This window comes from Ascidiella aspersa, chromosome 4 (genome assembly GCF_963924565.1).
Source record: "Ascidiella aspersa chromosome 4, kaAscAspe10.2, whole genome shotgun sequence".
Taxonomy (NCBI): domain Eukaryota; kingdom Metazoa; phylum Chordata; class Ascidiacea; order Phlebobranchia; family Ascidiidae; genus Ascidiella; species Ascidiella aspersa.
In genome coordinates, this window is record NC_139450.1 from 31919700 (window position 1) to 31931835 (window position 12136).

The following is a 12136-nucleotide window of genomic DNA, read 5'->3' on the forward strand; positions in this document are numbered from 1 at the left end:
ATAAAATTGTTTACAATTTCGTGCTGTCAGGAATTGACAGACATAGTTTTATGACTTTTGTGAGTCGGTGGCTCCTATAACCAGGCAAGGATTACAGTGGCAAGTGTCAAGTTGTCAGAATGGCATTGGCAATTGTCTCGTTTTCTGTGACAAGATCATGTGGAAGGCAACTGTCACGTTTGTCGTGGCAAATGACAGGTTGCCAGAATGGCTTGTCGGATGTCATGTGGCAATTGTCGCGCTTGCTGTGGCAACTTGTCTGATATACTGTTGTGGGGGTTGCCAGGATTGCAGTGGCAATTTATCACCTTTGCTAAGGCAAGTTTGTCTGATACCCTGTGGCTGGCAATTGTCACGTTTGCAGTGACAAGCTGCCAGGGTGGCATTGGCAACTTGTCTGATATATATCATGTTTGCTATGGCAAGTTTGCAGTGATAAGCTACCAGGATGGCTTTGGCAACTGTCACGTTTAGGCTGGCGGGCTGTCGTGTTGGTTGTGGCAAGTTGCCAGTTGTGGTTTTAATGTTGTTTCGAATCTGTCATGTTGGGACAACACTGGAAAATAAGTCTCCTTGTTTTGTTATCCGTACTGCAGGATTAGTATTACTTATATATGGTAAGGTAGCTGCCTCTCCTTTCAAACAATTTTCTTTTCAGGTTTTGCTTTCCAAAAAAGGTAGCGAAAAAGTCCAAAAGTAATAACATAAAAATAAATTTGTATAGAGTTTACTGTTTTTCAGCTCTAGAATCTGGAAGGAAAAAGGAAAATGTAGCTAAATCAACGGCAAAAGAAGCGAAACTCTCTATATATCGTGACTGTTTTGCGTTTTGAACCTGTTCTGTTTGCTGCTTATTAGAAAAACAATGTTTGTTACGCCTTATTATTGAATGTGGATATATTCGAAAAAGAAAGATAAAAAAGGCAGCCTATAGTTCCGTTTTACCAGGTGGCCTTATTTAACAAGCTACATCTCAATTTTAGTCGAAAATAAGAATGTTCTGCTTTTCTAAATTGCCACCTTTCATAACTGTTTTCTGAAGAGTTAAATGTAGAATTGACTGACCAAGTTTAAGTTAGTGCCGTGTTAACAGATTTTGCTCCGGTTTGTTACGTATATTATGTTAGGACTACGGCGATTATTTTTCAACCTAAAAATTAAGGAGTTTTGACCTAAAAATAATTTATTTTGACAAAACTTTGGCCTGTTAGAAATGCATTAATTTAAATAACCTAGGCGTCGTTATTCCACATTTTTTTATACCGTATAATGAAGATATAATACGGTTAAAATGACTTTGAATATAAATCAAATTTTTTTGATCAAATTAAACGATAAATTAAAAAAAAAACTGAACGACCAATTTCGAAAAGCTGACTATAGTTTTTTTTTTAATTTTGCGACGATTTACGTGCATTTTTATTCGTTTTTTACTTCGGTCAAAATTACGTGTAAATTGTGACAAAATTTTGACTTTTTTTTGACCAGTCAAAAAATAATCGCCCTAGTTATGACAGGTCATAAAACGCCAAAGCTGAATCTAAAACATTTATGTTTGGTGTGACTGAGAAACTAAGATAATATTTCAAGCAAAACAAAGCTATGCACTTGTTTTGACACAAAGCTTCAAATTCACTCCAAATAGAGCATGCACGATAATTTGCGGCATTGGGTCTCAATTGATTCCTTGAAGAAGCACCTGGAATTGTCTTGGGCGAGCAAGCGTTTTGTTATTTCTACATATAGCTGTTTTTAACAAGGCGATTTTAGCTGCTTGTAGCACCATTCGGGATAGTGTGAGCAACACCGGTGTGATATAGTTACACGGTTTCGAGAAATGTTGTTTTTTGAGGAGCTGTTTTTTTTTCGCAGCAAAGGAAATTTGCTGCATGCGATACTTCCGTTTTGTGCAAACCACAACAAAGTGTAACGCCAGTATTTTCAATGGCGAAGTTTTAAAACCGAATCTCTGAGTTGTTATGGTAGTGACTTTTATTTTCGTATTGCATTATAAATTAGGCCTGCGACAAGTTTGGTTGTGTACCACTAAACTTGTGAAATAGATAATAAAAAGTGGCAGAAAAGAGGCTTTTAGGCTATAACGCAGGGTACTACGAGTTTTGGCCTATAACGTAGAGCAGCCTGATCATTCCGAATATGCTGTTGCTACCAGCAAGCATATATTGAAAAGAACGACCAGAAAGAAACTGATCATCGTAAGTTCGAAACGTACTAGCTGAATTTGCTTAAGGCTGGCCTTAACCTGCCCATTTGGTTCGACAAGTGCACCGGGGTTAACAACACTGGGAATATGTGCACTTCATCAGCACAAAATCAGCTGTAATCACAGGACATTTAAATACGGTGTAACCGATAGCATAGCAAGTATGAAAATCAATGTCATACCTGAGCTTGTGGGTAGTTGAAACAAGTCTGTCGTAAAAGATTGACTAAAATTACAACTGTAGTATAATTAGACGAATATTGGTACTTCGAAAACGTAAACTTGCCTATTGCAAAACGTCTGGTACTTCTAGTTTTGTTTGGGTTTCGTTAAAGTTTTTGTTTTGGGTTTCGTTTTTGTTTGGTTTTCGTAAATACGATTTATAAAATGTTCGGAGCTGACACAGCTTTTCAACATGTAGGGATAAGCGTGTTACCTATATGATGCAAATTACGAAAAGAACACTTAGTTCTAGCATCAAAGTACTGGTACATCACCATGCGATACACATTTAGGAAGATAGTGGTAATACTGCCAGCGAAATTTAAAAATTGCATGTACAAGATTTTATAATATTCTCACTTTTTCTAGTGCAGCAATTGGAATTATTATTGCATATATTTGCAGTGATTGCAGATTTGAAACTTGCTTTGTCATTCCACGACTTGGCACTTTGGCCGAAGCATAATCCAATATAAGTTTACTTTCTAGAATCCAGTATGCGTTTATTTTTTTCTTGCAAAGCCCAGCATCTGTTTCAGAAACGCTTCGCAAAAATATTAGCAAGTCTACGGCGGTTGTTTTCCAGGAATGTTTCTATACATGATTGAATTTTTGAAGGTTTTTTCAGAGGGTTTATAGAATGGCAAATCCGTTAGAAAAGATTGCCTTAGCAGGTTCAATTTTTATACTAGCTTGGGCCATTTTTGGGAGCTGGGATCCATCATCGAACGTAAACGATAAAATTTCGAAACTTCTAGAATCACTAAAGAGAGCAGAAAAAGAGGTATACGGTTGCTTGCATTTAATATAGTGTAATAAGAAATTACGTTTGGATCTTTTTTTGTAACTCTTGGAATACTGTACTACAACTGTATTTTCTCTTTAAGTTAACTCCGGGAATGCGAACTATATTACAGTAACATTTGTCTATTAACAAATTAGTACTATATTTCTTGCATTTAATATTTAAAAATATTCTAATAACAAACGACGTTAGGATCTTTTCTGAAAACTTTAAAATACTACAATCTCTTTCGATATTTTAAATATAACATGTCATCTCCGAAAATCCGAATTATTACAGTAATATTGTCTATATTTAAAAATTTGTCTAACAACTACGTCTGGGTCTTTTCTGGAAACTTTGGAATCCTACATTTAACATCGCCTTTTAACAAATTTCATTCTGGCATTTCTGGAAACCCTGTGGAGTAATGCAATGTTTTTGAATCTCAAAATTTTGTGTTTTATTTTTATTTTTTACAGGTTACAATAACCACTCCCCCGAAAATTGCAATCGGTTTCGGCGCCTGCAGCGATATTTTTGTCGATGCAACAGCCCTGCTACAAACCGTGGGTATAAAACCGCTAGAGGAGACCAACAACTACGACGTAGTGTCCAACGTGGATGAGCTGTCTCAGAGTTTCTCGCGCTTCTTTCAGCGCGGCGCCGCGGCCGAACGTTATGTGGACAACGCAACGTTATTCGCCTTGCTGGTGCGCAGTTCCTATGGCGTTAAAGGTGTTAAAACCTCAATAGGTGGGGTAGGGCCGCTCATGGCTAACAGATTAGCCCTTAGCGGTGCCAAAGTGCTGGTTGCTGCTCCCCCTACGGAAGAGTTTAGAGGCGCTATTGACCCTAGAGTGAGAATAGTAGGAAGCAGTGCTGGACCAAGTGACATACACCTGCTGATGGAGTACAAGGTTGGTGACCGTTTTGGAAAGTTCAAGTCGCCTCGTGCGAATAGATTCAGTCTCCACGCCGATATACAAGGCCCGTTGATTCAATCGCTCGAACCTTTTATGGAGGAGTACAAAACGTTCAAGCCTGATTTGCTGGTCATCGGTGGCTTGCAAATGGACAATTTTCCATTCAAGTATGTTGATCTTATTTTATGTAACTTTAAGTAATTTTGTGTGCTTATTGGCTCAAATTTCGCAACTGTTAAATACTTGCTTCAGTTAGAATCGTTGCATTTCGCGGCGTTTATTATTAACCAAGTTTTTACCGTCATATAATTTATTTTACAGTTGAAAATGTCCTTGACCTAACATTTAAATGTTTCGCCATTTTTAAGAAATGTCAACCAATAATCGTAAAATAAATCAGAATTTAATAAATCGTTTTTAGGCCTAGGCCTAACTCTTGAAGACATATGTTAAGTAACAGTTCTGTAATTCTAAACATGCGTCCGCTAATCAGTTTTTTTAATTTGGCTTATTTAACCGCCAAGAAACGTTAGGAGGCAAATCTACTAAATGTTTGCTGTAGCTACAAAAACAAGGGATGTTGTAAAATATTTTTTTTGAAATTTAAGAGATTCTTTCACTCCCTTAAAACTCCTTTGAAAAAGCATTGCCGCCACTTATATGTTAACGTATTATATTTCATTACGTATTATTACAGGTCTGGAGAACGGGAGGCACGTCTGAGCGCTTTACAAGGTCTCTTGAAAGATGCCAATAGCAATGAGATCCTCACCCACTTCGAGATGACCTCGTTGGTGGAGGAAGCCCTCATGCTCGAGCTCTCCCAAAAGGTTTTCCCCTTCTGTGACTCAATGGGCATGAACGAGCAGGAACTAGCAAACCTGGTCGGATTCCTGCGATCAGGCGAGATCACAACAGTAGCCGAAGCTTACTCAGCATTACCAGAAGTCCTGGATCAAATCCGAGATACTTATAGACTCCTGTGGCGCCTCTCAGGTCGTGTATCCCGCCTTCATGTTCACACGTTGCCGTTTCAGGCAATTTTAACACGTAAATCTTCCCAATGGAAGAACTGCGCTTCCGCCGCCGCTAAAGCCGCTCTGACTGCACACCGCTACGTTTGCGGCAGCGAGGTTGTCAACGCCTCTGACTCTAAACTTCTGATGGAGGATTCTTTCCTTACCTCCGGGGATGCTGATCATTCGCGGAGGATTTCCCTGGACCCGGAGAGCCCAGTTTCGTGCTGGGAAGAAGACTTTTCTTCTTCGTTGGGCGTCCTAGGAGGAGCAGTGGTGATTTGCGTTGCGCCGAACCCGGTTTGCACTAAAGTTACGAGAACGGCCGGCGCTGGTGATAATATTTCCGGGGCTGGACTGGTTTTGCAAATCTAGTGGAATTTTTTGACATCGTTTACATTTTGTGGTACTGTATTTTCTAGTAAAAAATCAAGTTGTTAAAATTAGAGTAACAAAATTGTATATTAGGCTACCATTTTTTATGACAAGTGTTTAAAACAGTGGTTTGCCAATCGGTTACTTTTTCAGGTACGGTACTATATTTTTCTGGTACAAACTTCAATTGTTAAATATCTTTTCCGTGACTGTAGGCCACTGTTTTGCATATAAAGTAGAATATTTTACAGGTGTGTAAAACAATCGTTTTTCAAGCGTTTACATTTTTCTGGTAAAAAATTAAATTGCTGAAATCTGAGCAAAAATTTGCTGATTCGATTGCAAGGTTTCAGATAATCGTTTGTCAATTATTTACTCTTTCATGTACTAATTTTCTTGGTATAAATTTAATTTCCCAATTTCGTGTGAAAATATGTATACAAAGCTACAATTTCTGCTGCTGAATCGATTGTAAAATATTGGGGTTAAATAACAATTTATTATTTTCTTAAAATAAAAAAAATGTCAGAATACAACATGGGTAGGCATTTTAACTAAACCTTTATTTATGCGGCAAAATCTAAAAAACGCTAGTTACTATGGCGTTGCAACTTTTTGTGTTTTAAAAAAAAATGCGTTTTTCTCTTTACCTCTACCGTGCTGCTATATAACCCAGGTATTCGATCTAAATATTGCATTTTTAATTTAAGCTTGTTTGTGATGACGTTTTAAGGGAAATCTAAACTATTTTTCCGTTTAGTTTTTGTCTTTTAACTACTATTTTTCTGTCGTTTTAATTGAAATTTATGTTGAAATTGTGCTCTAAGTTTATTTAACTGGGCTATTAAATCTTGTAAGTACTCTTTATAATTCATGTTCTAGGAATAAATATTTTAGTCAACTATTAGATATATTCTTTACACGTTTTTCCTTCTGAATTGTGAGTGAAAACAAATCATTATACACGCACCTAATCTATATGAAACTTTTGCACCAGTCGCTTTATTAAAACAAATCCACATAACGATAATTAATTTTACTGTTGTACGCGAGGGCATTTAAAATTGCAACCTTGCCTGTCAGCTATAGGTGCACCGCTGACACGCAAGCCTTTTAGTCAATCTACTAGATCTTTTCAATCCAATAAATCAAATTACATAGCGACTTTTAACGGCAGGGTTGTGGACCCAGACCTTGAGATGGTTTGGCAAGCTCGGGAGCATTTTCGTTTAAGCGGTGCCCGGAACGGGAGCCGAAGCCATTTTTTGGGGTGGAGGCGGAGCTGGAGCAATTTCTAATTTGTAAGAACTAAAAGCAATGAAATTTTATCTGCTCTAGCTCGAAAAGATTTTAAATTGCTTATAGCAGCTTGTACGATGTGTTCGGGTCAACCTCTGTTCAATCTGTTAACAGTTCGAATTCCTTATTTCCTAGTCGATTTATGTCTCACACATTATAACGAAACAGTAACTACTAACACCTGGGAGATGTAGGCTATTTAAGAACCAGCAAAGGTCGTTAAAATCAGCAGACGTGGAGTCGATTGCGTACGTTTACGGTGATATATTTTTAAACCTACCGTAGGCCAAAGTAAAACCGTAAACAAAACTGTAAGCATGAGCTACTGATTTACCGTTTGTTCATTCGTAATAAATATTATTTTTTTGTGGTCACGCACCCACTTGCTCAAATGAAAAAACTGAACAGTTTAATGAGGCAAATATAACTAAATTTAGCCTGCGTGGAAGCAACTTAAAAAACGCTAGCACCGGGGCCAGAGTCATTAGTCTTGAATATGTGTTTGATCGCGGCACCGGAGCTGGAACCGGACCAATTAGATATGTTTAGTAGCTCTAGTGCAGGGAACGATGCTCTCTTACAGTGGTTCCCTCGTCCCTCTTGAAATCTATATAATTTAACAGTGAAATTGGAATTTATGTCTTTACAATGTTAAAAAATGTCACTTCGTGAAAATCTGTAATACTTCTGGGAAAACAATTTATACAGTTTTATGTTTAGTAAGGCAAACATGAAGAATAAACCTAATTACTTGCTATTTTTTAATATAAATGAACGTATTTTTAAAATTACAGAATACCTTTGTTGTATATTTTAAAGTTGTTACATTTTCGTCATTCGGGGAATTTTATTATAAACTTTAACAATGAATTGCGGGGGGAAATGTATTCTGTGGCTAATGTATATGATTTAAAAAAAAAATTAAATATGTTATGAAAAACGTGTTTTAATCATCTAACTATATTTAAGTGAAATCAAAAAGTTATTCAAACTTTGCTTACGGCCAAAATTATATTATTTGCCGGGGTGTTTAACAATTCTATATACGCAGGTTACATTGCTAAAAAAAATAACCATGTGTGTGTTTTTATTATTGAGGAATAATTTTGTTTGCGTGCGATATTTATCAAAAAAATATGAGAAAACGTAGGAATTTTTGTTGAAATTTAAAGACCTGTTAAGGGCCGTTTGCCCTAGATGATTTAACCACTTAAAACGCCAGAAAAATATAATCAAAGTTTAAACTACCAATTCCGAATTTGAATGGCGTTGGTCTGGCATCTTATCACAGCCCGCGTTCAAACTTTAAACAATTATAAAATCAACACACGATATATTGGTTAGGGTGCTGGTTATCGTTTAGGTGTGGGTGGGTTTGGTTATATTATATTTACTTGTTTATTAATAATCCTTTACCCACCCAAACTCAAATTAATAACCCTACCCAAATAATGTTTATTGTGGTACGACTCTAGGCCAGCACCCCAAAGATCTTGGCGCAAAGGTACTGGAATGCAAATCCGGGTGCTGAAATGCCTGGGTTAACATTGCTGCAAAGATACAGTGATGTTTAGGTAAAGTGAGCATGTTTTCTATAAATTTACAAAAGTTCATAGCCTTTATTAAGTGTGAAACTGAATTAATATTTCAAAATGACAGGTTTTTTTAGAATTTAATTTTTTATTTCTGAAAAGCTGTATTTTCTCAAGTGTATATAGTTCATTATAATATTTTTAGCTTGAATTTAATAACACAGGTTATGTTGTTAAAAAACGTTTGTTAGGTTAGAAACTGTGTTTCTTAAATCCTAATCTTTGTAACAATGTCATATGGAAGGGCATGCCAGGTAAGCAACCAATTTTTCAATTTCCTGTGTGCAATTATTTATAATATAGTATCAGTTTTAAGTAAGTTTATAGATTGTATTTACCTGCGCTAGACTCTGCATTCTGTGGCAGGTGCACACCTAAATTGCTGTTCAAAGCAACTTATGTGCACATCAAAGTTTTAAAGTTGTAGGAAAATTATATTCAGGAGTTATTAATGTATTGTCACGCAAGTATTATCTAATAAATGCATTTCAGCCATGCTATTTTAGGCTGTATAAATATCTCCCCCGCGCAATATATAAAGTTTCCAACATTTTATTGATGTGTGTATGTAACACAACTACGTTTGCTAATTTGCATTAATTTTTTTATTCAGACACCTAAAGGTTGCAAACGATCAAATAAATTCACTATGCCATAGATCAGGGTTTCTCAAACTGTGGTCCGCAACAACTGCACAGGTGGTCCATGGTCAAAAAAAGTTTGGGAAACCCTGCCATAGATACACCTGCATCAGAGTTCAATATTTCAAAATTTTGTTTTTTCTTTCATAAAATGGTAAACTCTATTTAAAACAAACATTAGGCCAAGTTTGTGTTATACTTGGCCGTTATACAGATTTGTTCTGGCCATGGCTGGGGAGTCCAACTAGGTTTGTTTTGATGGAGTAGGATTCGAGTAAGACCACGTAACACTACCAGAGTCCCTAGTCTATCATGCGCAGTTCTAACTTTTAAAACTGCTTTGTCGCCAACTGTGAATTGTAAAGGCAGAAGAGCATATGGTGGAATATTTTCCAACCATGTATTGTGAGTGGATAATTATATGTGACACCCCCTATGAGGGGATTGCTAAAAGTCCACCTTGATTTAACTACGTAAATAAGTGAAATAAAGACTGTAGGACGCAGCTAGACTCACAACTCAGCGAATTTGCATATTTGGCCGGTGTCCTACTCGGGAGTTGAAATTATTTTGTTTTCTTTTTTTCACAAACGAAAAACGGTTTGCACATTTACAGCAATGGACGACTTTCTCTCGCGTTTGGTACATTCTCAACGTTGACCGGCAACCAGCGGGGGGCGCTGCAGACCTGGTTTCAAAATACCTCCAGGGTAGACACAAGCCAATCTATCATCCCAGGAGCGATATCGGGGACCACATCGTTGTTATTAATGCAGGAAAAGTTGCGTTTTCTGGAAATAAATGGGAGGAAAAACTGTTTCGTTCTCGCACCGGGTGAGCATGGGGTAATTGTTTTTTGGATTTTTTTTTATTTTTGACAGGAAATATAAATATCTTCTGTAAACTATAAATGGATCTGTAATGTAGCTTGATAATATATAGCAAAGTCAAAAATGTCAAGTAGATGGACATGATCTGATAAAGACGTTTCGATACGATCTTGTATTATCTTCAATTAATGTGACTGAGAAGTAATTCAAGCATCACTTATAAAAGACGCTTATAAATCTTTATATTTTCTACCAGACGAAGAAAGGGAAAAACTGCAATGCCCGCCTACGCAGTTCACCAATTGGATCCAACTTGGGTAAGTATGAAGTTATAATTGTGTAAAAAGCTTGATATTAAATGCAAAAAAATATATATATATTTTTTATTTGTTTTTCTTAGTTTCAGTATGAGAAAAGCTCTGTTAATTTTTTTTGTGCAATTTGATAAATATTGGATGTAATACTTAACTCTATATTTACTGACAGATTATGAAGAGAATGATTTATCGCCAATTGCCAAACAACTATTATCGCAGGAGTTTGTTCACCAGGGCGCATGTTTTTGCAGATGAGGTTACTTTTTGTTCGCTACTTTATTTTTTAGTGTAAAGGGTTATTGAAAACAAGATGTTCTTGAATCCACTTAAACACTACCCTGATTTTATTTTCTGTAACTTTAAAATGTGCATGATCTAATAAAGTGTAGCACTAAATATATGATAATAAAGACCGCCTTGGCCCATGCAAGATAATGTTGACCTCAATTCCTGATCTGTAACAGCAGAATACTCCATTTTGATTGCTAAAGTATTCTGTTGATATAATCAATTGTATTTTTTCCTGTGTCATTGCCTTCAAGACAGCAAATTTCATACTTTTTAGAATGTTCCTGATAATATCATGGAGAATGTATCCTGTGTATTGAAACCACCGCGTATGGTCCCTAAAGGAATAAATGATTACACTCAAGAAGAAATATTAGATTTTCCCAAAATACTAAAGAGGTAAGTGTTTGTTTTTGTTATTAGGCAAATAGGCAATTTTAATGTAAAATCAGATGAATGGGAACAATACTTTAAAGCTTTGGCTTTTGTCTGCGAAAATACAAGTCTGCAACTATTTTTTCTTATTGCGTAAAACAAAACATAGTTACTAAGTTACAGCAGTAGGTTATATGTTGAGAGACATTTAAAACTGTTTTGGCCCTTCTAAAATACTCTATTAAAACCCTGCCTAGGAACACCATTTTGGGGGGTCTGCTAGGGTAAGATATTGTAAGACCTAAATAAGAACAATAAAACACACTTCAGAATAAGGCCACAATATGACTAATACCTAATAAGACCCAAACCCGTCAGTAAGACCAAAAGAGCAAGAATTGCCTATGCTTTATACAACCTTTTACCTAACCTCAAACCCTAACTTCATTACTAATTCTAGTAATTTCAAACCTAACCCAATTTTAACTCCACCTTAACGAACGGGTGGGAATCAATCCATCCAGTACCGAAACAAACGGTGCTATTCAAACTAGGTCTCCCAAACGTTGCCCCTTGAAATGGCCGATGTCAGACCTTAATTGTGCTATACCCTCTCCCAACAGTTTCAGGCAATATTTTGGACTTAATGCCTTGTTTAAACGATTTAGATTTTATTCTGTCATGTATGTTATTGCTTATTTGGCTTTATTATATCCTTGGTTTTAATGCTATGGTTTTATAAATGTTTCTGCTTTATATAATTGTTGCTTTGCAGGTCCATTTAATGTGTTATTAACATTACAATTCTTATTATTGTAGGCACAAACTGGCACTAAAGCAGTGATTAAAGCCAAGACAATCTTCTTTATAAAAGGCAAGAATGAAGTGGGTTACAGAACAACTTCTGAAGAGAGTGCCAGTGGAATTTTGGTTGTCGTCAATATTGCCATGCTTGTTTTTGTGACTTTTTCTAATAAATCAATATTTAAAAACTATTTTTAATGGGATATATCCTGTGAAAATAGAAAATACAATAACTTTGTTTTTTTTTAATATGTTTAACGTTCTTGATTGCTTATAATTAGGCTTGCAAATAAACCAGCTGCAAAGGCAATATTATATAATCTAGGAGTAATACCCGGCAATATAAATGAGGGAGTTGAACCGGAACATTATATTAACCGGTTTTCTGAAACGAACATTAAAAGTTTTTTGAGGAGCTACACTGGAACTGAATAATTTGAAAG

At 36.1% G+C, this 12136-nt stretch overlaps 1 protein-coding gene across 1 annotated transcript; it reads left to right on the forward strand.

The window, feature by feature from the left end:
- Window positions 1–8583: 8583 nt before the first annotated feature.
- Window positions 8584–11961, forward strand: LOC146157510 (large ribosomal subunit protein uL13m-like). Its single transcript, XM_083387768.1, has 6 exons — window positions 8584–8692; window positions 9696–9913; window positions 10166–10226; window positions 10396–10482; window positions 10792–10913; window positions 11709–11961. The coding sequence occupies exons 1-6, from the start codon at window positions 8669–8671 to the stop codon at window positions 11731–11733; spliced, it is 537 nt and encodes a 178-aa protein (XP_083243894.1). The 5' UTR covers window positions 8584–8668; the 3' UTR covers window positions 11734–11961.
- Window positions 11962–12136: the final 175 nt, after the last annotated feature.

Excerpts from the sequence above, each read along its gene's own strand:
- LOC146157510 (XM_083387768.1), top strand. The coding sequence starts at position 8,669 with ATGTCATATGGAAGGGCATGCCAG. Across the intron at positions 10,227-10,395 it reads ACCAATTGGATCCAACTTGG|ATTATGAAGAGAATGATTTA; the intron begins GTAAGTATGAAG and ends ATTTACTGACAG. Across the intron at positions 10,483-10,791 it reads CGCATGTTTTTGCAGATGAG|AATGTTCCTGATAATATCAT; the intron begins GTTACTTTTTGT and ends CATACTTTTTAG.